This window comes from Hirundo rustica, chromosome 6 (genome assembly GCF_015227805.2).
Source record: "Hirundo rustica isolate bHirRus1 chromosome 6, bHirRus1.pri.v3, whole genome shotgun sequence".
Taxonomy (NCBI): Eukaryota; Metazoa; Chordata; class Aves; order Passeriformes; family Hirundinidae; genus Hirundo; species Hirundo rustica.
In genome coordinates, this window is record NC_053455.1 from 60,141,173 (window position 1) to 60,164,569 (window position 23,397).

Consider the following 23,397-nt stretch of genomic DNA (forward strand, 5'->3'; position numbering starts at 1 on the left):
CCCTGGAAAGCCACTAATCCCAAAATCCCCGGGGGACAAGCCCCAGGGCTCCACGTGCTGGCGGGTGCAGGGATGAGGGCACAGGGAATAAATACCAGAGTGACTTTATTGCCCCCTCCCCAGGGCCAGGCCTGCTGGTCCTGCAGACCCCCTTTTCCTCCTTTCCTTCATCCTCCTTCTCCTCCTCATGGCGTTCCAGGCACGCCTGGCACCTGGAACCCGGGGCTGTCCGATGGCACCGCAGTGGGATCCTCATTCCCAGGGGATCCCTGAGCCTCAGGGCTGCCCGTGGGATCGGGGGGGACCGTGGTCTCACAGAGGGGGTCGGGGGGCACAGCGGGTGCCGAGGGATGTCCAGAGGGACTCGGAGCAGTCAGAGGGGGCTTCCCAGCACCCCAAATCCCTGGAGAGGGGCTGAGGGGGAGCGTGGTGGGAAGCAGGAGCTGGGCCAGGCGGTAGCGGAGGTGTTGAGGGGTGCCAGGGGTTGAATCTTCAGGGACTGGGGACTGGGATGAGAATGGGGGCGAGGACGGGGATGGGGACAGGTCACTGCCCTGCAGCAGGAGCCGGATGCCTGTGGCTGACGGAGGGAGGATTTTGGTCAGCACCCACCTCTTTCCCAGGAGGCCCAGTCCGCAGGGGGCACATCCAAGTGCCCGGGGATGGATCTGGGGATCCTGTTACCTGGGCAGGACGGGCAGCAGCCCACGGGCAGCGTGGGGGGCTCAGAGCAGGAACGGGGGCACGGCCTCTCCTCACAGCTCACCTCTCCAAGCTGGAAAAAACAGGGATCAGCCATCCCTGCCAGCCCTTCCTGGGATCCAATGGCGTTGGCACGGGCACTCCGTGGACACTGGCATCCCATGGGAATGGGCGGGAGGTCTCACCTGGCAGGTGCAGCGGGTACAGGGCTGTCCCTCGGGAACAAAGCTCTGGCCGTTCTCCACCTTCCTGCCCTGGTAGTTGCAGTCTGCAGGGACCAAGGTCCAGAGGGGGTTCCGGGGGGGGATTTTGGCGGGGTTCAGGGGGATTTTGGGGACCTGCCCAAGCTCGTACCCTCACAGACGGGGCAGCACCGACCCTCGGGGTGGAAGGGGTAGGAGCACATGATGGCGCATTCCAGAGGCGAGCAGGCCACCGAGCCCAGCTGCGAGAGACGGGAGAGACCCCCGAGGGCCGGGCGTTAGGAACCCCGGAGCGCCCCCGGAGCTTTTCCCTGCAACGGAGCCAAAAACCGGGCTTCAGCCCATGGGGCGGGAGCCGCAAATCCTCCGGGAATGCCCGGCCCAGCCCTCACCAGGCAGATGCAGCTCAGGCAGGGATCCAGCGCCGACGGGAAGGTCTCGTTGTTGGAAAAGGTCCTCCCCATATAGGTGCAGCCTGCGGGGAGTGGGGCTCAGGCGATGCCCGGGCGGCTCAGAATCCCGGAATTCCAGGCGCGCCCTCACCTGCAGAGCAGTCGGGGCAGCACTGCCCGGGAATGCGGATGGGATAAGGGCACGTCTCCACACAATCCGTGCGCTGGCAGCTCACGGAGCCGTCTGCCTGCAGGCGGGAACACCCTGACAGACACCTCGGGATTCCCAAACCCGCCGGATTTGGGAGATTTAGGGCCTGCCAGGCCACGGGCATCCTGAGGGCGGGAATGGGGCAGGAGCCGTGCGCTGGGGCAGGAATAGGGAAGAGGGAATGAAGCAGAGCAGGTTCTCATTCACCTGGCAGATGCATAACTCACAAGGATCGCCCGGAGACCAGATCTGTCCGACAGGAAACTCCACGCCGTTGTCATCCAGGAAGCAACCTGGGTAGGATCCCTCTTCCCAGCTGTCCCGTAAAACCTACCCTTCCTGCCCCCAGGGGTTCCCTATATTCCACCCTCCCTGTTCCTAGGTATTCCCCATCTCCCACCCTTCCCATCATCAAGTATCCCCACATCCCACCCTGCCCTTCCCCACACCCCATCCCCAAATAGCCCAACATTCCATGCTCCCCATCCCCAAGTGTCCCCCCCCCACCATCCTCTGTCCCAGCTGTTCTTCCCAAGTCATGCCATTCCCCTTTCCCCTAGCTTTTCCCCATCATCCCTCTCCCTGTCCCTCCCTGCCCATTCCCGGCTGTGTCCCTCATCCCCACTCACCGGCAGGGGCCGGAGGGTCCCGGCAGGTGGAGCAGCACTGCCCGGGACCCAGGTGCCGCTGGTGCTGGGGACAATCCAGCATGGGACAGGGAGTGAAGGAACATTCCACCTCTCCTCCCTGGGAACATGGGGATGGGTCACCTGCTGTCCCTGCCACCAGCCCCGAGCAAAGCTGGGATGCCCCCAGCAGGGGCAGGGAAGCACTGGAGTATCCCTGGGGATCTTCATCTCTGGGGACCTCCCGGCTTCGGGGATCCTCATTCCTGGGGACATCCAGGACCCACCTGGCAGACACAGGTGGTGCAGTCGTCCCCATCCAGGCTGAACCGGGCTCCGTGTGCGTACGTGCGTCCCCGGAAATTGCACTTTTCTGGGAAAAGGGGAAGGAGTGGGGCTGGAGAGCGGAGCGTGGCTCTTCCCTAACCCCCAGCCCAGCCCGGGGTTCCTCACATCCCCGTACTGGGGTCCTGGGATCACCTGGATTGCAGATGCAGCAGTCAGCCGGAGAAGGGCCGGGGCAGGATCCTGGGGGACATTCCGGGGAGAGGCAGGAGACATTCCCAGCCTGTGGAGGGGAGCGTGAGGCTGGGAAGGAGGACCCTGATTCCCCATGGGGGGAGGATGGGAGGGCGTCATCCTCTCCAGAGCATCCCAATCCATGGTTGAGCTAGGATGCAGTATAAGGGTCCCCAGGGATAAGGGTGGGATTCTCCCATCCCAGTCCAGCTCACCAAGCAGACGCAGACAGTGCAGTTCCCATTGGATGGGGAGAAGACATCGCCCTCAGTCCTGGCCACCCCCTCGTGCAGGCACCCTGCGAGCCGTGGGGATCAGGGGCGTGCTCCTGGGAATTCAAGGGGGGCTATCCTGGGAATTGGGGGGATCAGGGGGGCCGGGACTCACCCGTGCAGGTGGGGCAGCAACTCCCAGCCGGAGGGGGCAGCGGGTGAGAGCAGGGAACAGAGCAGCTCACGGTGTCACAGAGGACTTGTCCCCCCTGCTGGGACACGTGGGGGCTCATCCCGGGTCGTGATGGTGCCGTGGGATGGGGTGGGAGGACGGGATGCTCACCTGGCAGGTGCAGCTCTGGCATCCCGGCTCTGTCCAGCGAGCGCCGGGCTCCCGAGGGATCCCCCGGTGCCAACAACGACGGGATGGGGGGGTGGAGGTGCCAGGGGCTCCCATGGCACGTGGGGATGGCTCAGGGAACAGGGATGGGGAGGAGGGCGGGAATTGGGTACCAGGAGCTGCCACAGGGAGATGGGGAGAGGGGGAGCCCCTCGGGAGCAGGTGGGAGCCGGGAGGGAGCAGGACAAGGGTGGGTGGATGCTGCAGGGATTGCAGGATGGGCGATGGGGCCAGGATAGATTTGGGGTACCCTGGGAAGGAAATCAGGAAGGCAGAGACATCACTTGGGGCAGGCAGGGAGACGGGAGCATCCCACTCTGCTCCCTCAGCCAGGAGAAGGGCACCGGTACCTTCACAGGACACCTTGTCCGTGCCGAGCCGGTATCCGGGGCGGCAAGAGCAGCGGAAACTGCCGGGAACGTTGTGGCAGCTGTGCTGGCAGGAGCGGCGCGCGCCAGGCCGCCGGCACTCGTCCACATCTGCGGGATAAGGGAATGTGGCAGGAGGTGCTGCACCCCAGGGCAGGGCCCAGGAAAGAGCCTGGAGCACCGGGATGGGCCCTCAGCATGGCCCACACAGGGATGAGGATGAGGCGGCAGCACTGTGGTCACAGGCTGATGGACACCTCTATCCCTTGGGATTTGGGGAGTGATGAGGGAAGGGGTTCTGGCATAGTGCCCACGGGCTCACAGCCACCTGCATCCCTCGGGATTCATGGCATGGAGACAGATGAGGGTTGAGCACGGTGCTCATACATGCAGGGGCTCAGTGACCACCTGCATCCCTTGGGATTCACGGCACGGAGAGGGAAGGGGGTGTGGCACAGTGATCAGGGCCACCTCCATGCCCCGGGACTGACTGGAAGGGCCCCATCCCGGTGCTCACCTATGCAGGAATGCCGGTTCCCGTGGAGGTGGTATCCGGGCCGGCAGGAGCAGCGGTAGCTGCCCACGCTGTTCTCGCAGCGGTGCTGGCATGGCGTGGCCTGGCATTCATCCGTGTCTGGGGGTTGGGATGAGGGTCAGGATCCCTGGGGAGCCACGGCTGCCCCCCTGGGACCCCGCGCACCCCGGCAGCTGCGGCGGTCAGCAGAGAGCTCCCGGCCGGCTCCGCACTCGCAGGCGAATCCACCCTCCGTGTTCACGCACGTCCCCTCGCAGGCTGCGCTCTGGCACTCATCAATGTCTAGGGACGCACAGGGAAGGGTCAGATTTGGGGTGCGGGCACCACCGGGACGCCCGCTCCCATGGGGATGCCCGCTTCCTTCGGGATATATCGTTCCCACTCACCGGTGCAGCGGACGCCATTGGCCGTCTCGGCCATGGAGAAGCCGATGGGACACACACGGGCGACCTCCTGGCAGCCGCCGTGGTTACAGGACAGGTCACAGCCGTACTCTCCACAAGTTCCTGGCGGTTCTGGAACACGGGCACAGCGTCCACAGGGTACCCCGTGCCACCCCAGCCCCATCCACTTCCATGGATCCCCCCAGGGACGGGGACAGTGCCAGGGAGAGGTGACAAGGAGCCACGGTCACCTCCATCTGCTGGGATTTGTGGCACGGAAAGGGAAGAGGGTTGGGCACGGTGCCCACGGATTCGTGGCCATCTCCATCCCTTGGGATTCGTGGTGTGGAGAGGGAAGGGCATCCGGCATAGCCACTTCTCTCAGTACCTGGGCAGGTGATTCCCTGCTCTCCATCCGGGCACATGCAAAGGTTGGGAGCGATACAGGAACCACCACCGCAGCCAAAGGAGCAGAGTGCTGTGGGGATGGGAACAGGAGCTCTGGGAATGGGAGCAGGACCCGCATGGGTCCCTCAGACCCCTCTACTCACGCAGGGTGCACTTCCCGCTGCCCGGGGACAGCATCCAGCCGGGACAACATCCGCTGCCGGAGCCTGGGAAGCAGACGTGGGGCCCCACGCGGCGCCTGTGGGACACCAGAGCCTGAGGCCACCCTGTCGCGAGCCCCTTGCATGGAGCAAAGGTCCCAGGAAGGCGAGGACAGGGAGGACGATCGGAGCGGTCAGGATGTGCCCATGCACCGGGAAGCAGAGCTCGGCACGGATCGGAGGGAGGTAGGATAAGGTGGGACAGAGAGGGGGAGACCTTCCCGGCCGTCCCGAGCATCCCAGCACGTGGCGACGGGAGAAGCGTCCCCAGGCTGGACAGGGATACGGGGAGCAAGACAGGGGTGAGGGGAAAAGGACAGGGATGCGGGAAGAAGGACAGGGATGCGGGGAGCAGTGTCGTGCTCCCCTGGACCTGGGAAGAGGGAGGGAACTGCGGGGCGCCAGCCCCTCCGGCTGGGACCCCTCTGGCCAAGCCCTCCTGCAGGCTGGAGGCAGGGATAGCCGGAGCTCTGCACGCTGCCCCATCCCAGGTGTAGCTGGAAGAGGGAGAAGGAAAAGGGGGGGATCCAGCTACCTCTCCACGGCAAAGCTGGCCGGCTTCTTCCTCGCGGGATACACCCTGCCCTGGCCGCTGGAGAGGAACAGGGACACACAGGCAGCCTGGAAGAGCAGCTCCACCAACATGACAGGCGGCTCCAGCACGTCCCGGCGCCCGCCTTCCCGCCTGCCTTCCCGCTGGCCCTTGGCCCTGCTCCTCCTCCTCCCGCCGAGCCGGGAACAATGCGGGATTGGAGGGGGGCGAGAGCGGGGGGGGTCGCCAGCGGCACCCACCCACTCCCCCCAAGCCCACACGGGGGGTCTGGGGTCACCCCAAGGTTGTCCCGTTCAACCGGGACGAGCGCTGGCATCCCGGCCGCTCCTGCCCTCTGGCTGCGGGCCGGGCCTGGGGGTCCCCCCCTAGGTTTGGGAAGCAGCGGGAAAGGCGTCCCCCCTTCTCTCCTTTCCCACATCTGGCAAAGCTCCGGCATGGCCTCTCCCCACCCCTCCTCCTCCTCCTTCTCCTGGAGGCGCTGGGCCGCCTTCCCAGCCCTGCACGGGGACCCACGCGGCGGAGAAAGGGGCCAGGCATGGTGGGATGCATCCAGGAGGGAGAGGGATGCTGTGGGACACCCCGCTCCGGTGACCCCCAGATTCCCCCCGGCGCCGTGCCCTCATCCCGGGGCAGGGAATGAAGCGAAGGTCGGAGGCAGGTAAATGATTGATCCCATGGAGCAAAGGGTGCTGCTGCCTCCAGAATTCCCAATCCAGCACGGGTTTCTCCCCACAAAATCCTGCCCGAGGTTTGGGATCACCCAGGCAAGATGCAGCCCCCTTCCAAATGGAAACCACAGTAGGGGGGGGTCACGCCAGTTTTTTAGGAACCCAATGCAGCCGTGGGACGCTTCTGTCCTAAGGGAATGTGATCCCAAATCCCTGGGAGGCAGCTCCATGACCAGTGGCAGTGGGTAAACTATGATCCGAAAAAAGCAGGGTGCCAACATTGCATTGGCACCAGAACCCCCATTTTTGGTGGGAAAAGGAGAGCGCTTCCAGGATCCAGGCTGTGCCGCTCCCTGGGCCTCCCAAAATTTGGGAACAAGCTGCTCCAGGCAGGTAAACAGAGCCCAAGGTAATAAAAGCAGAGGCACAGAGTCCAAGGTAGCAGAAGCGCAAGCCCTGCTCCCCCAGTCCCCCAGCTCTTGGAAGAGATGTCCAAATATAGCCTTGTCCTTGCGGCCTCCTCTGAAAATACGAGAGGGAAGCGGGAGCCAGGGATGCTTCCAGCACCAGCTGTCTCTGGGAGGGGGAGGATTTGGGAGAAACCCGCACGGAATGGGACTTGGGGGGCACTTAACCAGCAGTTACGGGGAAGATCCGGGCTGGGGAGAGCATGGAAAGATCCAGGAAAACACCCAGATTCCATGAGAGATGTGAAGCAGGTGGGAGACCACGAGAACCATTAATGAGTAGCCAGAGGCTGGAAAATCCATCTTCCCCCAAAAATTCCATCACGATCTGCCTCTCCAGGCACTCACAGTGCCACTGGCAAAGGGGCAAGGAACTAAAATTTCCTACAAATCCAAGAAAAGCTAGAAAGATGCACCTGGAAAACAGGTGTCGCCAAGATCCCAGAGCCGAGGACACGGATATCATCATTCCTCAGGACACGGATCTTTCCTCTTGGACTACTTTATTTGGTAAAACTCCGAAATCAGCAAAACTCCGAAATCAGCTCGAACTTCCCAGAACTTCCCTCCCTGAGCAAGGCATGGATCCTAAGGAGAGAGTTATCCCACTCGGCTCCAGCCTCGGCTGCTCCTCCAGCTTTGATTCCCCTTCCAAAAAAAAACCAGGATCAAAAGCAAAACCAAAAGCCAAAAAAAAAAGTAATAAAATATCTAAGGACACCAGGGAAAAGGGAATCGAGGTGAGGGCATCAGATCCCAGTGGATCACTCAAGGGACAGTTCTGGGCACAGCCAAATCCGCAGAATCCATGAATCCCAGCAGATGACTGACACCCCTCAAAATTCCTAACAAGCTGCTCCCCCCCCGTGAGATTCCGTCCCCCTCCGGCTGCTGCTGCCGGTGTTGGGCACAGCTGGGGAAGGATTCCCTTTGCTCCGTGCGGAGGGGAGGGGTAGGGAACAATCCCGAATCCTGCTAATGGATCCGGGTCAGCTCCTCTACGATCTTGATCAGGTCATCCACGGTGGCTTCCCTCTTCATCCCGCTTCCATCGTCAATCTGCACAGGGAGGAAAAGGCATTGGAGACGTTGGCAGGTGCCAGAAAGCATTCCCAGATGATTCAGGAAGGTGTGGATTTAGGATCTTCCAGAGAGGCTACGGCTTCCCCATCTCTGGAAGTGCTCCAGGGCCAGGCTGGACAAGGCTTGGAGCAACCTTGGGAGGTGCCCTAAAGTCCCTTCCAACCCAAACCGTTCCGTAACTCTTCAATTCCGCAGTTTACTGAGCCTGGATTCCTGAGCAAGGTCCTTGAAGGATCCAAGCACACATTCCTGAGCTCACCTGCAGGTTTGCCACCACTTCCTGCATCTTGGGCCTGCTGATGTCCAGGAAACTCTCGATCAGGTCTCCATCGATGAATCCCGTGGCTGGTTCCGTCTTCCGTTCGGTGTGGAATGATCTCCAGGTGCGGCAGTCAAGGAGCCAAATCCGCAGGGAAATAATGCCAGCCCTGAACATGGTTAGTGGCAGGATGGCTGTGCTGGGTTAACGGTTGGGCTCTGTGGTCTCCCAGCTTTAATTCCAGGATTTCCGAGGGCACCAGCAAACCCGCTCCCACCCTCTCCAGCTGGTAAACCCCACCCGGCACAGGCTCCCGGCTGGAATGCCAAAGGATATAAGGAATGCTCAATCTTCCCCACGCTCTTGATGACTTTGTTGAGCCTGTTCTGCATGTCCAGGAGCAGGTTGTACCAGCTTTCCGACAAGGATGTCACCAGGCCTGCACGGGAATAACGGACACGGGAATGTGGCAGGGGGTGGAGCTGGATGAGCTTTCCAACCCAAACCACTCCAGGATTCCGCAGGGAATCCTCGGCCCCTGCTCCTTACCGATCATTCCATTGACAGTGCCGAAGAGCACGGACCCCTGGGTGGGTGTGGAAGTCTCTCCCAAGTTCTGCATGACGAGGGATCCGTGGCAGAAGACGTTGACGAACTCTCCCAGGTGGGATAATCCCACTTCCTGCAGGTGCTGCCGCTCCTCATCCGTCGTGGCCGCGCTGGAATCCCAAACACCGCTCAGTCCCAGACAGGGGCACTCCAAAACTTTCCCTTACTCCCAAAACTTGGGAATGCTCCCCCAGTTTTTCGGAAAATCTCATCACCCCACTCCGAATCCATCCCATCCAGCTCACCTGTCCTTCTGGCACACAAACAGATTGAAAGCATTCTCCGCTCCCAAGAAATTATCATCATCCAGGATCTCCACGGCACTCATCCAGTTAGGATTGAAATCCCGGGCAATCTGGAAGGGGACAAGAAGGGACACGCTGTGTCCAGGTGGCCTGGCCTGGGTTCCTGCATCCTCATCCCACCCAACACTAATATTCAGGAACGAGGCAGGATCCAGTGTGCCCCTCTCTGCTCCAGGAAGCAGTTGAGCAGGAAAGGCACTCCTGGAGATGGTCCTAGTCCAAGTGGCACTTGGATAACATCCAAGCCACTCCAGCAATTCAAACCCCCATTCCAAGCGGACACCAGGCATCCCAGATGGCACCTCCCACCCACCAGGCACCAGCTGCTCTTCCCACAGCCAGCTCCCTGGAAACTGAGGGATCCATCCCTCCATAGACCATGGGGATCCATGTCAAACCTTATCCAGTCGAGCCAAACTCCTCCTTTTATCCCCTCCAACACCATTCCCTGTGCCCAGAGCTGTCGGAAGAGATTCCTGGCACCGCTCCCGTACCTCCTCGAAATTCCCTTCCATGGGTTTGTAGGCCAGGAGCAGCACGGAGCGCATGAGGTCTCCCACCAGGATGAAATCCCCCTTGGTTTTCAGGTACAGGGCCATGATGTTGTTGTAGTGGTTGCATTCCGTGCGCAATTCCTTCTCCGCTGTCCACTCGTACAGGCGGACCTGTGGGACGGGACACGGATCAGGATTCTCCACATGGGAGCTGGAATAGCTCCTCAGCAGACACCTGGCTGACACCCAGATCCACAAACATGCTCCCAGAAAAAGTCAGGGCCTTGCCTACCGTGCTGTTGATGCTGGCTAACAGCTTCCCGTTGAATTCCACCATGGAATACACAGCTCCTTTGACCTCCTTCTCAGCCAGGCTCTGCAGCTTCCCTGGAGTAAAGCCAGGCATTACTCGGGTTGTTTATCCAAAGGGTGGGAAGTCAAGGGGGTTCAGCTGAGCTGGCCTGAATTTTCATTCCTAAAAAACTGTATCCGAGGGGGACAAGTGACGGGGAAAGCAAATCCCAGAATCCAGGGCTGGCGAGGGATTCTTGGGCTTCTCTAGGAGACAGGGGAAAAAAGGGAACACAGCACCCACAGATCCTGACAACAGATTCCTTGGGAAAAACTGCCTGTTTCAGGGACACAGGCTCTCTGGGGAGCTCATCCCAGATCTCCCACCTAAAGAAGCTGGATTTTTCCAGGTGAGAACACCTTGTTCTTACCATCGGAGTAGTGGAAGACGACGATGCGGCCCTGCTTGGGCTCCGCTTCCTCGGGATACACCATGGCAGTGCCCACAATGAAGTAGGTGTTGGGATCCTTTCCCAGCTTGCAGGAGACCAGACTGAGGGCGTACTCATTTTGCAGGAATTGGTGAGCGTGGAGCACTGTGGGGGGGGGAAAAAAAGCGGGAAAGGGAGGAACAACTGGGATCCCAAAGTCCTTAAACTGAAAGCTTGAGACACATCCTAGAGATCCCCGGTCCTATTCCCCACTGCCTTGTGCCATCAAAAATCAGTATTCCCTAAAGCTTATGGCTGATGTTCCACCAGGAAAATGATTTGGCTGAAGCTCCCCTGGGAAGCTTCTCCAGGATGGGAAAAGCTGGATTTTGGGATGGGACAGGTACCTTCGAAGGTGTGCTGGTCTATGATGAGCAGGTTATGCACTTCTACCTCCTCTCCGAAGGATGTCTCGTGTGGAGCTGTGCTGCTGGAAAACAGCTTGCTGGTGCTCACACTGCTGGACAAGGCCTGGGAAACAGGAAAATCCGTCACATCCCGGTGCTACTCGGATATCCACGCAGCCTCAGGCAGCCAGTGAGCGGGAAAAGGGATGGGAGAACAGGCGGAGCAAGGAATGAATAAAAGGAGGGCTGAGTGATGGTGTTGATCCGAGTTTACACAGAGCTGTGGCTTCCAGAGCTAGATCCTTGGGAAAGGGAAAACCTCGGAGTTCACACAGAAGCTTTGATTGGGAATGGAAGGAGCAGCACTCAGAAATAGAAGGGATCAGGTGGAACAGTGGCTGTGCCACCCCCTCAGAGAGACCCCACCATCCCATTCCTCCCCAGCTGAGGAACTGGACTGGACTCACAGCTTGGAAGGGAGGACCATCAAGGAAAACCTGGATCAGGAATTCTGATCCCCATAGCATAGGGATGACCCAGCCTGGGATCTCACCTGGGTGCTGGCGCTGGGTCTGAGCGCCGTGGTGCCTCCACTGGCATCCTGCACCTCGATCCGGCTGGAGAGCACCCCGAAACACTGGGATACCTCTTGGTAGCAGATTTTCCTGTGGGATAAACAGAGCCACATGGGTGGGAGAACTGGGGAAGGCCGTTCCAAGGGCTCTGGAAGCAACAAGAGCTGTTTGTTTGCTCCTGGGGTGGCAACATCACCCCAGCCCTTGTCCTGTGCAGCAGAGCACCCTGATCCCAGGACTCCTGATCCCAGGTATCCTCACCTGGGCGACTCGTAGAGGGGAACAGTGCGGATGTGCAGCTTCTGGATCTCATCAATGGTGCCGATGGTCAGGGTGCTGTTGTTGGCCAAGGCCAAACTTGTGGGGGGGGAAAAAAAAAAATCATGGGAAACCACTGGGTGGAACAGCAAGAACCTCCCTCTCCTCCCATATCCCTCAGGATCAGGAACTCGTGAGCAGACTCACCTGTCGGGATATCCGTCGGAATTGAGGGGGCACATGTAGTTGACCTCCTTGAGGTTGACGTTGGAGAAGACCAGCTTGTGGTTGCTGCTGTAGATGACGGTGGGGCGGTCGGAGCAGGCGAACACGTTGGTGGTGGACAGGGAGCGGAATGTCCTCAGCACCGTGGGCTGCGTGCCCAGGGTCACCTTCTTCCTGTCACTCAGCAAGCCTGGATTCAAAGGGAAGAGGGACTGGGATATGCCACAACACCGCAGGGAAAAATGGAGTGCAGGTAAGCACATCCCGGATTTAAGAATCCATCTCCCTCCTCCAGTGCGCTGGAGAAATCCCCCAGCCCACGGCCAGTCCCGCCCGAGCATAAGGCTGGGAAAGCAAGGAGGGTCTTTCCTAGAAAACTGGAAAGGAAGGGAAAAGGTCACCTGTCTCGAGGCTGAGGCCGAAGTAGAAGAGAGCTCCGTCCCCCAGGGCACACAGGAGGTAATGGCTGCTCTCGAAGGTCGTCATCAGGATGGAGCGAGGGATAATCTCTGTGGGAAGCAGGAAAAGGGATGGATGAGGCCCCTCAGGTCACGGACAGCGACCGCCGCCACCCTTGGGAAGCTCCTACCTCCTCCCAGCATCTCCTTGTGCAGCAGCTCGAAGGACGGGAGCTTCAGGATGCGGGCAGAGATGTCGGTCCAGAGCCCGATGGCGCAGAGCGGGGACATCCCGTTGGAGTCTCCCAGGGGGGTGATGTCCAGGCAGGCCACCTCGTGCTCCATCTCGGTGCAGCTGGGAGGAAGCAGGGAGGACAGGTGTCTCTGCCTGGATCCCGAACCCCGGCATCCCAAGAGGCCTCAGGATGCGGGCTCACCTGATCTGCCGGAGCTCCTGGGGCCGGATTTCCAGGTAGTACAAGGCTCTTCCCACCGCCACCACCACCTGGTTGCTGTTGCAGGAAGCGACGCTGATGTTCTTCCCATTGGGCTCTTTCCACTCGCTCACCAGGGATTTGGGCTCCTGGCTGACCAGTCGCACTGAGGCAGAGGTGATCTGGGAAGACAGGCAGGAAAAATCATGGAAAACGCTGTTTCCAAGGTGGGTGGCAGAGCAATAACCTCCCCCTCTTTCCATATCCATTAGAAATGTGAACCCAGGATCCTGTTCGCTGATCCATCAGCTCAGAGAAGCACTCCAAGCTCTTCCCTAGATAGGTCACGATCCATATGACACCGGGAGAGCCACATCCATGTTTTCCTCATGCTGGAATTACCTGGATCAGCTGCTGATGCGCCACGTTGCCGCAGAAGAACGTCTGCTGGTCATCCACAAATCCCGTGAGCTCCGTCTCTTCCACTTCCTCTCCATTCAACATCAGAACCCTGAGCAGGGAAGGGAGTTCCCATTAATTCCTGCTCTGACACGGGGCTGAGAGCCTGGATCAGCTCATCCCGCCTTTACCTGGTCTGGCCAACAAAGGACAGCACCAAGGTGTTGTCCGTCTCCCGGTGCGGATCCGACCTCAGCGGCCACAATCCTGCAACAAGGAGGCCACAGTTCCACACATGCTTCCTCACCATTCCACATCCCAACCTCATCTGTGCCCACCACGCCCCCTCCCACACCTTTAATTCCCGGCAGGTCGATGCTGGCGTGCTCATGGATGCCGATGCCGTTCCGGATGATCCGCAGCGATCCCTCTTTGAAGGCCCCAGAGCAGGTGACCAGCTGGAGGAAAAGCAGATGGGCTTTACCAGCTGTAGATGGGAAGCTGTCCCACTCTGCTCTGGGATCATGGAAATTGGGGAATCATGGAATCCTGGAATGGTTTGGGTTGGAAGGGATCTGAAAGATCCACCAAGGCCTGGCTGGACAGGGCTTAGAGCAACCTGGTCTAGTGGAAGGAGTCCCTGCCCATGGAATGAGATGATCCTTAAGGTCCCTTCCAATCCAAACCATTACTGGATTCTGTGATTTTTATGGACACCCCCCCCAGCCAAAAATTCCCAGCAGTGAGGAGGAAAAAGCGGGAATGTTACCTGGCCTTGGCCTTGCCTCTCCAGGTCCACCACGCACATGTCCACGATGGGCCCGAGGTTGGTGAAGGTCTCCATGGCCACCACGTAGGATCCCTGCTCGTTGCTGTCCACATTGAGCTGGGAATAAATACTGGGATCAATTTCTGTCTTTTAAGGAGCAGGACAGGGAAAGGGCAGGCAAGGAGAAGACAGGAAAATGTATCCACATCTCCAGGTTTTGATGGAAACCGAGTCCCGTGGAAACACGCGACCAGGAGCTGCCACGTACCTTCACGAGCTGGGAATCTCCAAGCCTGGAGCCAACAAACACCACTCCGTTATCCAGGTAGGTCAGGCACTCGGCAATGGATGTCTGGGAAACGGGAAGAGGCAGGTGACCCACCGGTGGCATGAAAAGGTCCTGGCGCACACACACACCCCCCTTCCACTGCTAAGCCGTTATCCAACAGAAAAACCCTGGGCATGGGAAAGGGATTTAATCCCTTCTTAAATCCCACAGAGTCCAAGCTCCTTCCAGTGCAAGTACCAGGGGAAAAAAAAAAAAATGGGAAGAAGGTGTAAGTTTAAGCGCCCACAGGGAATTTTCCCAGTGGTTCAGGGCTGTGACGAATGTGAACCATCAACACCTCCCAAAATTCCCACTCCTTCCTAAACAGAGCCTTTCCAGACTGGAGAATCCCAGGCAAGTGCCAGTGACGGCCCAGGTGACTCCTACCTCTCCCAGCAGCTCCACACGCAGATCCTTCAAGGTGACAGTGCCGTCCATCTGCTCCTCCTTCTCCAGGAGCAGCATGAAGAGCCGCCCTTCCATGTCCCCCAGCAAATACCGCGATCCGTTGGGATCCACGCGGTTGTGGCACACGATGGTGCTTTGCTGCAAGGAAAGCAGGGAATTCTAGCATCCCACTGGAACGGCCCCAAACCGGCCCCCAAAATGTCTGTGCAGGTGATGCGCTCCCAGCTCCAGTGTCCCACCCATTCCAGAGCTCCAGGAGCGCACGGAGACCTTCAAGCACCAATATTCCCGTTTCTTCTCCCAGGATTTTTAGCCTGTCCTTATCTCCATCTTAAAAGGACCTCTGGGTGGCAATTCCAGCCCTCTTTCAGCTGGGAGCAGCACATCAGCCAGGCCATTGGTGCTTCCTCCTCTGACCAAATGTGGGAAGTGGCCTGTTATTCCCACAAAACCCACAAGTCCAATTGCTGTCCCAAAATCTTTAAGCCTTTTCTCCTCTGAACAAGTCTCATCCATGTTTTCCACTCCCCGAAATGAAACCAGGCTCTGCCCTGGACTTGTGCCCAGACCATGCCCTAATTCCTAATGAATCCCATCCAGGGGGTCCAAACAAAATTCCAAGAACTCTACAGAAAGGGGAGGCACACAGGGATCACGGATGTCCCTCGGTCCCCAAAAACAGTGGCCAGGAAGCCAAACCTCTGGAAGTCCAAGTAAGTGGCACTGTTGGACCACACCTGGGACAACAGGGGTTTGAATTCCTGGCTGGAAGGCCTGGGAAGGGAGGGATTTTTTGGGATGCAGTCCTGGATCCCCTCACCTTGATGATGGGAGGAGCGATAGCCAGATATTTATCCCCATTGTGGTAGGTGATGGATTCCTGCCCGATGATAATGGCACCTCCGAAGGGCTCCGGCACTGCGGGTACACACAGCAAACGTGAGACAACCTGCCTGGGAAAAAGGAGACATCCAGCCAGGAAAAACATGGGAAGATCTTTTACAAACAAGGCCCAACCTGCGATGACCATGGAGGCCTCGGCCTCCACGTTTTCCTGCTTCCAAGGGCCCTTGTTGAATTCCTTCTCCCGCAGGGACACCTCGTACGTCTTCACGTGGCGGCCCTGGGGGTCCTGGAAGAGAGGCCAAAGTGGATGAGATTCCAGAAGTGAGGAGATCCCACCTCATCTCCTGGAAAAACACCATTCCAGGCAGCTTCTGAGGCTTCCCACCTCCTCATCCTCCCTCAAATCCACATGCCACCATTCTCCCACATTTTTCCATACATAAATACCCCCTGAGGAAATCCCTGTGCCAGGAAAGACTGTAAAGTATTTTTCCACTGTTTTACAACTGATATTCCGGAATTTGCGTTCCTGTGACAACCCGGGAACAAGTGGCACAATGGAGTATCACCCCCTCCTCCAGCTCTTGCAGACATTCAGGAATTCAGGGGTTTTTATCGTATTTCCCTGTGGTTTCAGAACTTCCCCAAAATTACCCCAGCCTCTGCTGTCCTGGGATAATGGAGAAAGAATCAAGGGAACAGCTTGGAAACATCCTGCTCTCCATAGGCAGGGATCAAAACAATCCAGAGCTTTACCAGTCAGAACTGACATCCTGCTCCAAGGGTTCAAGCTCTTTTGACATGGACCATGGAATCACTAAAGTTGGAAAAGCACTTTTCCAACTATTCCCCCAAACTCCATGTATGACGTGACAAAGTGATTTTTTTTTTCCCTCCAGGAAGTTTGAAGGGATCCAGCAGTGCCCAAACAGGGAATAACGGTGCCACTGCCGGCATGGGATTTCAGTTAAGCCTGGGATAGCCTGGAATTTAACAAAGGGAAGCTAATCCCTTGCTCAGTCAGCAGAGGAAAGGCTTTTTGGATCAAAACAGGCATCCAGAGAAGGCCGGGAATGCTCCCTCCATAAGGAGCCAGGCCATGGGAGAGATTTTGAATCCTCTTTACACACCTGGAATCGCCTCCCAAAAATACCAAGCAGGCCATTGCCTTGTTTTCTAAGGAAAGGTTCAAGTCTCACTATGGGAAAACAACTGTTTGTGGACCTTGCTGGAAAGATTCCTAAGCTCCTCCTGGGAGTTTAACAAGGAAAATTCCCATCCAAAGCAGAGATGCCCAGGAATCCTGTTGGAAAGCGTTGCTTCCTCCTTCCCAGAGCTGGGAAAAGGCGGCATGGAGGAACACGGACCCGGAGGAGCTGGAATCACCCCTCAGTCTGCCTCACAGAAAGCCTTTGGAAAACGCTGGGAGCCCTTGGCTCCACCTGGGTTATCCATGGATAAGCAGGCACCTGGTAGACGAAGCAGATGGTGGGAGCCTGGCAGCCGTAAAGGAATTTCACGTCGATGACCTGCAGCTCTTCCAGGCGGATGTTGAAGGCCTTTAACTCCTTGTTCTCCCGATCCAGGGGGATGACCTTGAAGAGGCCGTCATAGAGCCGCAGCCCGATCATCCGGCACTCGGGATCGATGATCCCGATGATCCCGGTCTCTGAGGGCCGGCCGATGCGATCCTGAAGGATCAGAGAGAGGGAGAGGAAAGGAAAAGGTGATCAGTGCCAGGAGGATATCCCTGAAAAGCAGGGACAGGAGTTGCCAGCCCTGAGGTGAGGAATGGCTCCTTGCAAGCTTCCCAACAGGCTTGAGAATTCCAGCTGGGAAGCCACCAAGCCTAAGGAGGAGATGCCTTTCCAAGTGCCATGCCTGGCAGAGCTCCCACACCACACGTTCCCACAGGACTTGTTTCCCTCACAAGGAGTTTGGCCTTGAATTTTCCCTAAATTTAATTTGTTATTCCACAAAGCCTCTCAAGAATATGGCTCACTCCATAGGGATGCAGCTTGGAGCATCCCAGTCTAGTGGAAGGTGTACCCAAGGCAAAGGGTGGAATCAGCTGATCTATACGTCCTGCCCATCCCACACCATTCCCGGATTCCATGTGCTGGTTTAGATGGGATATTGGGAAGAAATCCTTCTCTGTGAGGGTAATGAGGCCCTGGGATGGATTTCCCAGAGAAATTGTGGCTGCCCCATCCCTGGAAGCGTTCCAGGCCAGGCTGGAGGGGACTTGGAGCAACCTGGGATAGCACAAGGCGTCCCTGCCCACGGAAGGGAACTGGATGAGCTTCAAGGTCCCTTTTCCAACCCAAGCCATCCTAGAATTCCACAAATCCTCCCAGAAACCAAGACTAGCTCTGCAAACACCCTGCGACCGCAGCGTGACCCATCCCAGATCCAGCGGCTGGCAAGGAACCACTGACGGAACAGGAATCCAACACCCTGCCGCACCAGCAAGGCAGAGCCATTCCTAGGGAAGGGAATTCCCAATCCAGGTGCTGCACTCCCCCTCACCTGCACGTTTCCGTGGGCACGGGTGATGATGTCGATGCTGTCCCCGTTCTGCTTGTATTCCAGGATGCAGGCATTGTACTTGGCCGTCAGGATGAACAGCAAATCCTTGCTCTCCCCCTGCCCAAAAAAAAGAGCAAACACCCGGACAATGCAGATTCCAGGGGCGGACGTTCCCATGCCACCCCGCCCCGGTGGGCACCCACCTTGGGGCGGAAGAGCTCCATGACGGCGGTTTTCCCGTACATTCCCACTTCCTTGACGGGCCGGAGCCCCTCAGCTGTCACGACGTAGATCTCCAGCCGGGTGTTCTTGGCAATCAGCAGGTTCAGGTCCTCCGCAGAGGTGAAGTGTCCTGGGAAAAGGAATCCCAGAGGAGGGGTCAGCTGGCACCTCCACAGCCTCCCTGGAGCATCCCAAAATCCCAGCACGTTCCTTCCGTGGTGCTAAACGCTCCCAGCAGCTGCTTTCTCTCAGCCCGCACTCCTTGTTTTTCCAAAGAAATGCTCTTCCCACTGTCTTCCCTCAGGAATCCTCATTCCTGGGGTCTCTTCCCGCCACGCCCAGCACTCCCAGGGCTCCCGCAGCTTCCCCAGATCCCACTCTCTCTCACTCCTATTACGGATTTCGGGAGCAGTTTGATCCTTCCTCTACCCCAAAACCCCCCAGTATCCCCAAAGCCCCGGTACTCCCAAACCTTCTCGTACACCAAAACTCACCGGTGAACCCCAAACCCCGCCCTACCCCCAACCCCTCTCCCCGTAATCCCAATCCCTTCCCGGTGCCCCACCCCCCCCCCCCCCCCCGGTACCCCATAACCGCCCTCCCACGCCTCCCCCCCACCAAACCAGGTGTTCCCGTCACCGCCCGCCCCGCGGTACCGGTGACGCAGCCATTGACGGCCGTCGGCTTCTGCGCCGTCACCACGTAGTTGTAGGACATGTTGGGGGAACCGGGAGGTGCCGGGGGGGGCGCGGGGGAAACCGGGGGGGAACGGAGAGCGCGGCCTCTCCGCCGCCGTCGCCGCCACTTCCGGGAAGTGGGTGCACTGGGCCGCTCTAGCCCGCCGGGAGGACCGCGGAGAGCAGACGAGAGGGGCCGCTCTAGCCCGCCGGGAGGACCGCGGAGAGCAGACGAGAGGGGCGGCTGGAGGACCGCGGAGAGCGCAGGTGTGGAGGGGGATGCGTGGGAATCCCCCAAAAGCCGCGGGGCCCGCGCTGATCCCACCCTGATCCCACGCCGTATCCCGAAGGAAGGGCCCCGCATGGGAGGGTGCAGCCCCCTCCCTGCTCCCAGCTGCTCTGTGCCCCCCGCCGAAAGCTGGGGTGGGGGTTCCCGCTCTGAGGGGAGAGTGTGGATCCATCCAGGGCCTCCGCTGAGAGGAGATCCCAGAACTTGGGAGTCTCCCCATCACACAAAAAAGCGGTCCCTGTTTGGGAGTGGTCCTATCCTGATTTCCTACCTCAAAAGGGGGTCCTTCTTTGGGGGCGGGGGGGGGAGTCGTCACGGTCCTCTCTCACCCCGAAAAGGGGTCCCTGTTTGGAGGTTATGCCATTCTGGCGCCTCATCCCGAAAGGGGGGCCTGGCTGGGGCGGGACAGTGGTCCCATCCTGGCTCCTCATCCCTAAAGGAACTCCCTGCCTGGGGCAATGCCCTGTTCGGGGACAATTCCAGCGCCAGCCCCATTCCCGACAGACACTCCCCATAGCATTACCATCACACCAGACATCATCCCACCCCGCGCCCTTCCCAGCCCCCCCTCTCCGCTGTCCATTTCAGACTGGACCTTGCCCTCTTTCCGGACAAATTCCATCTTCAGGTCCAAGTGCTGTGCTGCGCTCCCATGGAGGTGAGCCTCGAGCAGGGGGGGGTTGTCATTCCTGTGGGGTTGGCATTCCTCCTTTCCCCACCCCACTGCTCCCCATTTCCCCCCACAGGTCCCCAAAAAACTGGTGACAACGGTGTCTGGCTGCGCCGATGACGCTCTGGCTGGGCTGGTGGCCTGCAATCCAGGGCTCCGGCTGCTGCAGGGACACCGGGTGGTCCTTCGGAGCGACCTGCCGGCCATCCGCGGCCGCGTGGCCCTGCTGTCCGGGGGGGGCTCTGGCCACGAGCCCGCCCACGCAGGTGAGACCCCTCCCGTGCACCTGTACCCCCCACCCAGGGACACGGTGCCGAGCCCTCTTCCCTCTCCACAGGCTACGTCGGGAAGGGAATGCTGACCGGAGTGGTGGCCGGAGCCGTGTTTGCATCCCCGTCCGTGGGCAGCGTCCTGGCGGCCATCCGGGCCGTGGCGCGGGCCGGAGCAGGTTGGGAACACGCCAGGGTGGAGTTTCGGGGTTCCTCCCTCCGGCGCCGCGTCATTCCCGTTATCTCCTGCAGCCGGGGTCCTCCTGATCGTGAAGAACTACACCGGGGACCGGCTGAATTTCGGGATGGCCCTGGAGCGGGCGCGGGCCGAGGGGGCCGACGTGCGGATGGTGGTGGTGGGCGACGACTGCGCCTTCACCGCGCCGGGGAAAGCCGGGCGCCGCGGCATCTGTGGCACCGTCCTCATCCACAAGGTTCTGCTGGGAACATCTGTGGGCATTTGGGGAATTCTGGGGGGGCCGCTCACCCCCTCTGCCCGGGACAGGTGGCGGGAGCGCTGGCCGAGGCGGGAGCCAGCTTGGATGAGATCGAGAAGAAGGTGACGGCGGCTGCCAAAGTCATGGGTGCGTTGTGTTATCCCATGGGAATGCTGTCCCGTGTCCCCCAGCCCGCGGATCCCAAGAATCCCCCCAGTTTTAACAGAACGTTCCCACCTGCGCAGGTACCCTGGGTCTCAGCCTGTCTCCCTGCAGCATCCCAGGATCCAAGCCCTCGTTCCAGCTGGCTGAGGACGAGATGGAGCTGGGGCTGGGTGAGGAGCAGCCCCTTGATGTGCCCCCGGCTCCCTGGAGGGTCCCAATGGCCCTGGCGCCCCCGGGGAGGCGTCACCGGGGCTGGGATGTGACACGGCCCTGTCTCCCTAGGGATCCACGGTGAGGCTGGAGTGCGCAGGATGAAGGTGAGGGGGGAATTCTGCCACTCCCTCCCGTTTCCAGATCCCTGTATTCCCAGACCTCCCCACTCTGCTCTTCCCCTGCTCCGTGTCCCCTCCAGGTGCTGCCGGCGGATAAAGCCGTGGAGACGATGCTGAAGCACATGACGGACCCGTCCAATGCTTCCCACCTGTCCCTGACCCCTGGTGAGCCCCCCAAATACTCTGTGCTCCTCCAAATCCCCCGGATCCCAGGCTCATCCTGCCCCGCCCTGTCCTGCAGGATCCTCTGTGGTGCTCGTGGTGAACAACCTGGGCGGATTGTCCTGCCTGGAGCTGGGAATTGTGGCTGGAGCTGCTGTGCGCTGCCTGGGTGAGTGCAGAGGGGAGCTTGGGATCCCATTCCCCGGCTCCAGCCGCTCTGGAATGCCCCGGTCCCGATCCCCGATCCCGCAGAGAACCGAGGGATCTGCATCGCCCGGGCCTTGGTGGGATCCTTCATGACGGCGCTGGAAATGGCCGGAGTCTCCCTCACCCTCCTGCTGGTGGATGAGGAGCTGGTGAGGCTGATCGGTGAGATCCCGGTGGGAATGTGGCCTGGCACCGGGGCACGGGGGTTTCCGTGCGCTGGCTGACGGGACACAAGGTCAGCGGGACGTCTGGGGGTGCGGTTCCTGGCCCCTGGGTGTGCGAGAGAGGATCCGACGGGATCCTGAGCCCCCGGCTCTTCCAGATGCCGAGACCACGGCCATGGCGTGGCCCAACATTCTGGCGGGACCGGCGACCACCCGGAGGGAGGAGGTGCCAGCGCCAGCAGAGGGACCCAGGAAGCCACAGGATGAGACTGGAACTGGTAGAGAGCTCCTGTCCCTTGTCACACCCCACCCCCCCCCGTGCCTCGGTTTCCCTCGGGAGCGCGCAGGGACGCATCTCCCCTCGGCAGGGCCCGGCACGGCGCGGGTGCAGCGGGTGCTGGAGCGGGTGTGCAGCACCCTGATGGATATGCAGGATAAGCTCAACGAGCTGGATCGGGGAGCCGGTGACGGGGACTGCGGCCACACGCACGCCCGGGCGGCCCAAGGTGGGTGTGGGGGCTGTTATCCAGGGAATTGCGGGGAATGCTACCCCTACGGCACCTCCCGGGAGCAGGGAGTTCCCCAGGACATCCCTTCTTGGGATGTAGGAAATCCTGTAACTGTATTCTGGAATGCCTCTGCATCCAGTGGCAGCTTCCCTATGGAATTGAGGGCTGTCCCTGCTTGTCCCCAGGAGGGACAGGCGACTCCAGGGCCGCCCCCGTGCCACTGTCCCTTCCATTCCTGCAGCCATCCGGGAATGGATGCGCTCCCGGCCGCCTCCGGCTGCCCCAGCCCAGCTGCTCTCCGCCCTGGCTGATGTGCTGCTGGAGCAGATGGGAGGCTCCTCCGGAGTGGTGAGTGGGAGTGGGATTGGGAATGAGGCAACACAGCCGGCCGTGTTTCTGGGATGGCATTGATGTTATTCCCAAAGCTCTACGGGCTCTTCCTGACGGCGGCTGCCCAGAGCCTGCGCGGCCGCAGCGATTCCCCGGCGTGGGCTGATGCCATGGACGCCGGGATTGAGGCCATGCAGAGGTCAGTGCCGGGGGCTGTGGAGTCCCAATTCCCCTTGGGAATCCCAATCCCCCCCTGAATTTTCTCGCGTCCCACACAGGTACGGGGGAGCTGCGCCAGGAGACCGGACCATGGTGAGTGCTGGGAGAGCCCAGGAGCCAGGCAGGCTTCCAGGGGGATGCCAGGAAGTCCCCACCCAGCCTCAGCCCTGCCTCCCAGACTAATTCCCACTTTTCCCAGCTGGATTCGCTGTTTGCAGCCGCACAGGCTCTGCACTCCCTGCGCAGTCCCGGGGCCAACCTGCTCGAAGTGCTTGCGGCAGCTGTCCGGGTATGGAGAGCTGGGAGCTGGGATGGTGGGAAAATTGGATGGGAATCCCTGCTGTTATCCTGGGAAACACCCTGTTTTCCCCGGCAGAGCGCAGAGGCGGCAGCGGAGGCCACCAGGCACATGGAGGCTGGGGCGGGCAGAGCCAGCTACATCCGCTCATCCCGGCTGGAGCAGCCCGATCCCGGGGCTGTGGCAGTGGCAGCAGTGCTGGGAGCGGTGCTGGAGGGGCTGCGGGACCCCCTGGGCGCCCGGCAGTAATGGCAGGGATGTGTATCCCCAAAAATCTGTGTCCCCTCGTAGTGATGGAGACATGTATCCCAATAAACCCTCATGTCCCCCCCCATGTATCCCAGTAGCCCCCCGTGTTCCTTCGAGGATGTGTTTCCCAATAAACCTTAGGCTGTGGCCCCCAGTGACCCTCTGCGTCCCCCGTGCCAGCTTGGAGGGGTGGGATGCTGGAATTTGGGGGTCTGGGGGTGCCCCCCATCGCTCCAGGCTGGGAAGGCAGATGGGAACAGGGATCCTGTGACTGGGGGAGGAAGGAAACCCGGGGTGTGGAGG

General features: G+C 59.9%; 3 protein-coding genes across 3 annotated transcripts; 1 reads left to right on the forward strand and 2 right to left on the reverse strand.

The window, feature by feature from the left end:
- Positions 1–185: 185 nt before the first annotated feature.
- On the reverse strand, positions 186–5,804 carry VWCE (von Willebrand factor C and EGF domains). Its single transcript, XM_040067611.1, has 20 exons — positions 5,695–5,804; positions 5,103–5,197; positions 4,940–5,029; positions 4,555–4,683; positions 4,334–4,450; positions 4,151–4,267; positions 3,616–3,744; positions 3,209–3,516; positions 3,041–3,134; positions 2,869–2,951; positions 2,615–2,702; positions 2,422–2,507; positions 2,138–2,255; positions 1,716–1,801; positions 1,449–1,545; positions 1,298–1,380; positions 1,057–1,147; positions 888–970; positions 685–775; positions 186–580 (listed from the first exon to the last, which is right to left on the reverse strand). The coding sequence occupies exons 1-20, from the start codon at positions 5,802–5,804 to the stop codon at positions 186–188; spliced, it is 2,490 nt and encodes an 829-aa protein (XP_039923545.1).
- Positions 5,805–7,333: 1,529 nt separating this feature from the next.
- Positions 7,334–18,927, reverse strand: DDB1 (damage specific DNA binding protein 1). The gene is made up of 27 exons (XM_040066294.1): positions 18,774–18,927; positions 18,099–18,247; positions 17,896–18,012; positions 16,836–17,057; positions 15,538–15,652; positions 15,341–15,438; positions 14,500–14,658; positions 14,053–14,136; positions 13,785–13,901; positions 13,371–13,473; positions 13,207–13,282; positions 13,019–13,127; positions 12,620–12,798; positions 12,374–12,537; positions 12,186–12,293; positions 11,767–11,974; positions 11,563–11,658; positions 11,280–11,391; positions 10,727–10,850; positions 10,320–10,484; positions 9,890–9,984; positions 9,598–9,768; positions 9,044–9,153; positions 8,739–8,908; positions 8,526–8,628; positions 8,190–8,313; positions 7,334–7,906 (listed from the first exon to the last, which is right to left on the reverse strand). The coding sequence occupies exons 1-27, from the start codon at positions 18,832–18,834 to the stop codon at positions 7,823–7,825; spliced, it is 3,423 nt and encodes a 1,140-aa protein (XP_039922228.1). The 5' UTR covers positions 18,835–18,927; the 3' UTR covers positions 7,334–7,822.
- Positions 18,928–18,959: 32 nt separating this feature from the next.
- Positions 18,960–23,219, forward strand: TKFC (triokinase and FMN cyclase). Its single transcript, XM_040066371.2, has 18 exons — positions 18,960–19,061; positions 19,672–19,741; positions 19,830–20,019; positions 20,091–20,201; positions 20,275–20,456; positions 20,528–20,606; positions 20,705–20,794; positions 20,907–20,941; positions 21,037–21,121; positions 21,198–21,287; positions 21,371–21,487; positions 21,648–21,767; positions 21,858–21,995; positions 22,240–22,346; positions 22,424–22,527; positions 22,607–22,640; positions 22,747–22,836; positions 22,924–23,219. Exons 2-18 carry the CDS (start codon positions 19,736–19,738, stop codon positions 23,092–23,094), a joined length of 1,749 nt encoding a protein of 582 aa, XP_039922305.1. The 5' UTR covers positions 18,960–19,061; positions 19,672–19,735; the 3' UTR covers positions 23,095–23,219.
- Positions 23,220–23,397: the final 178 nt, after the last annotated feature.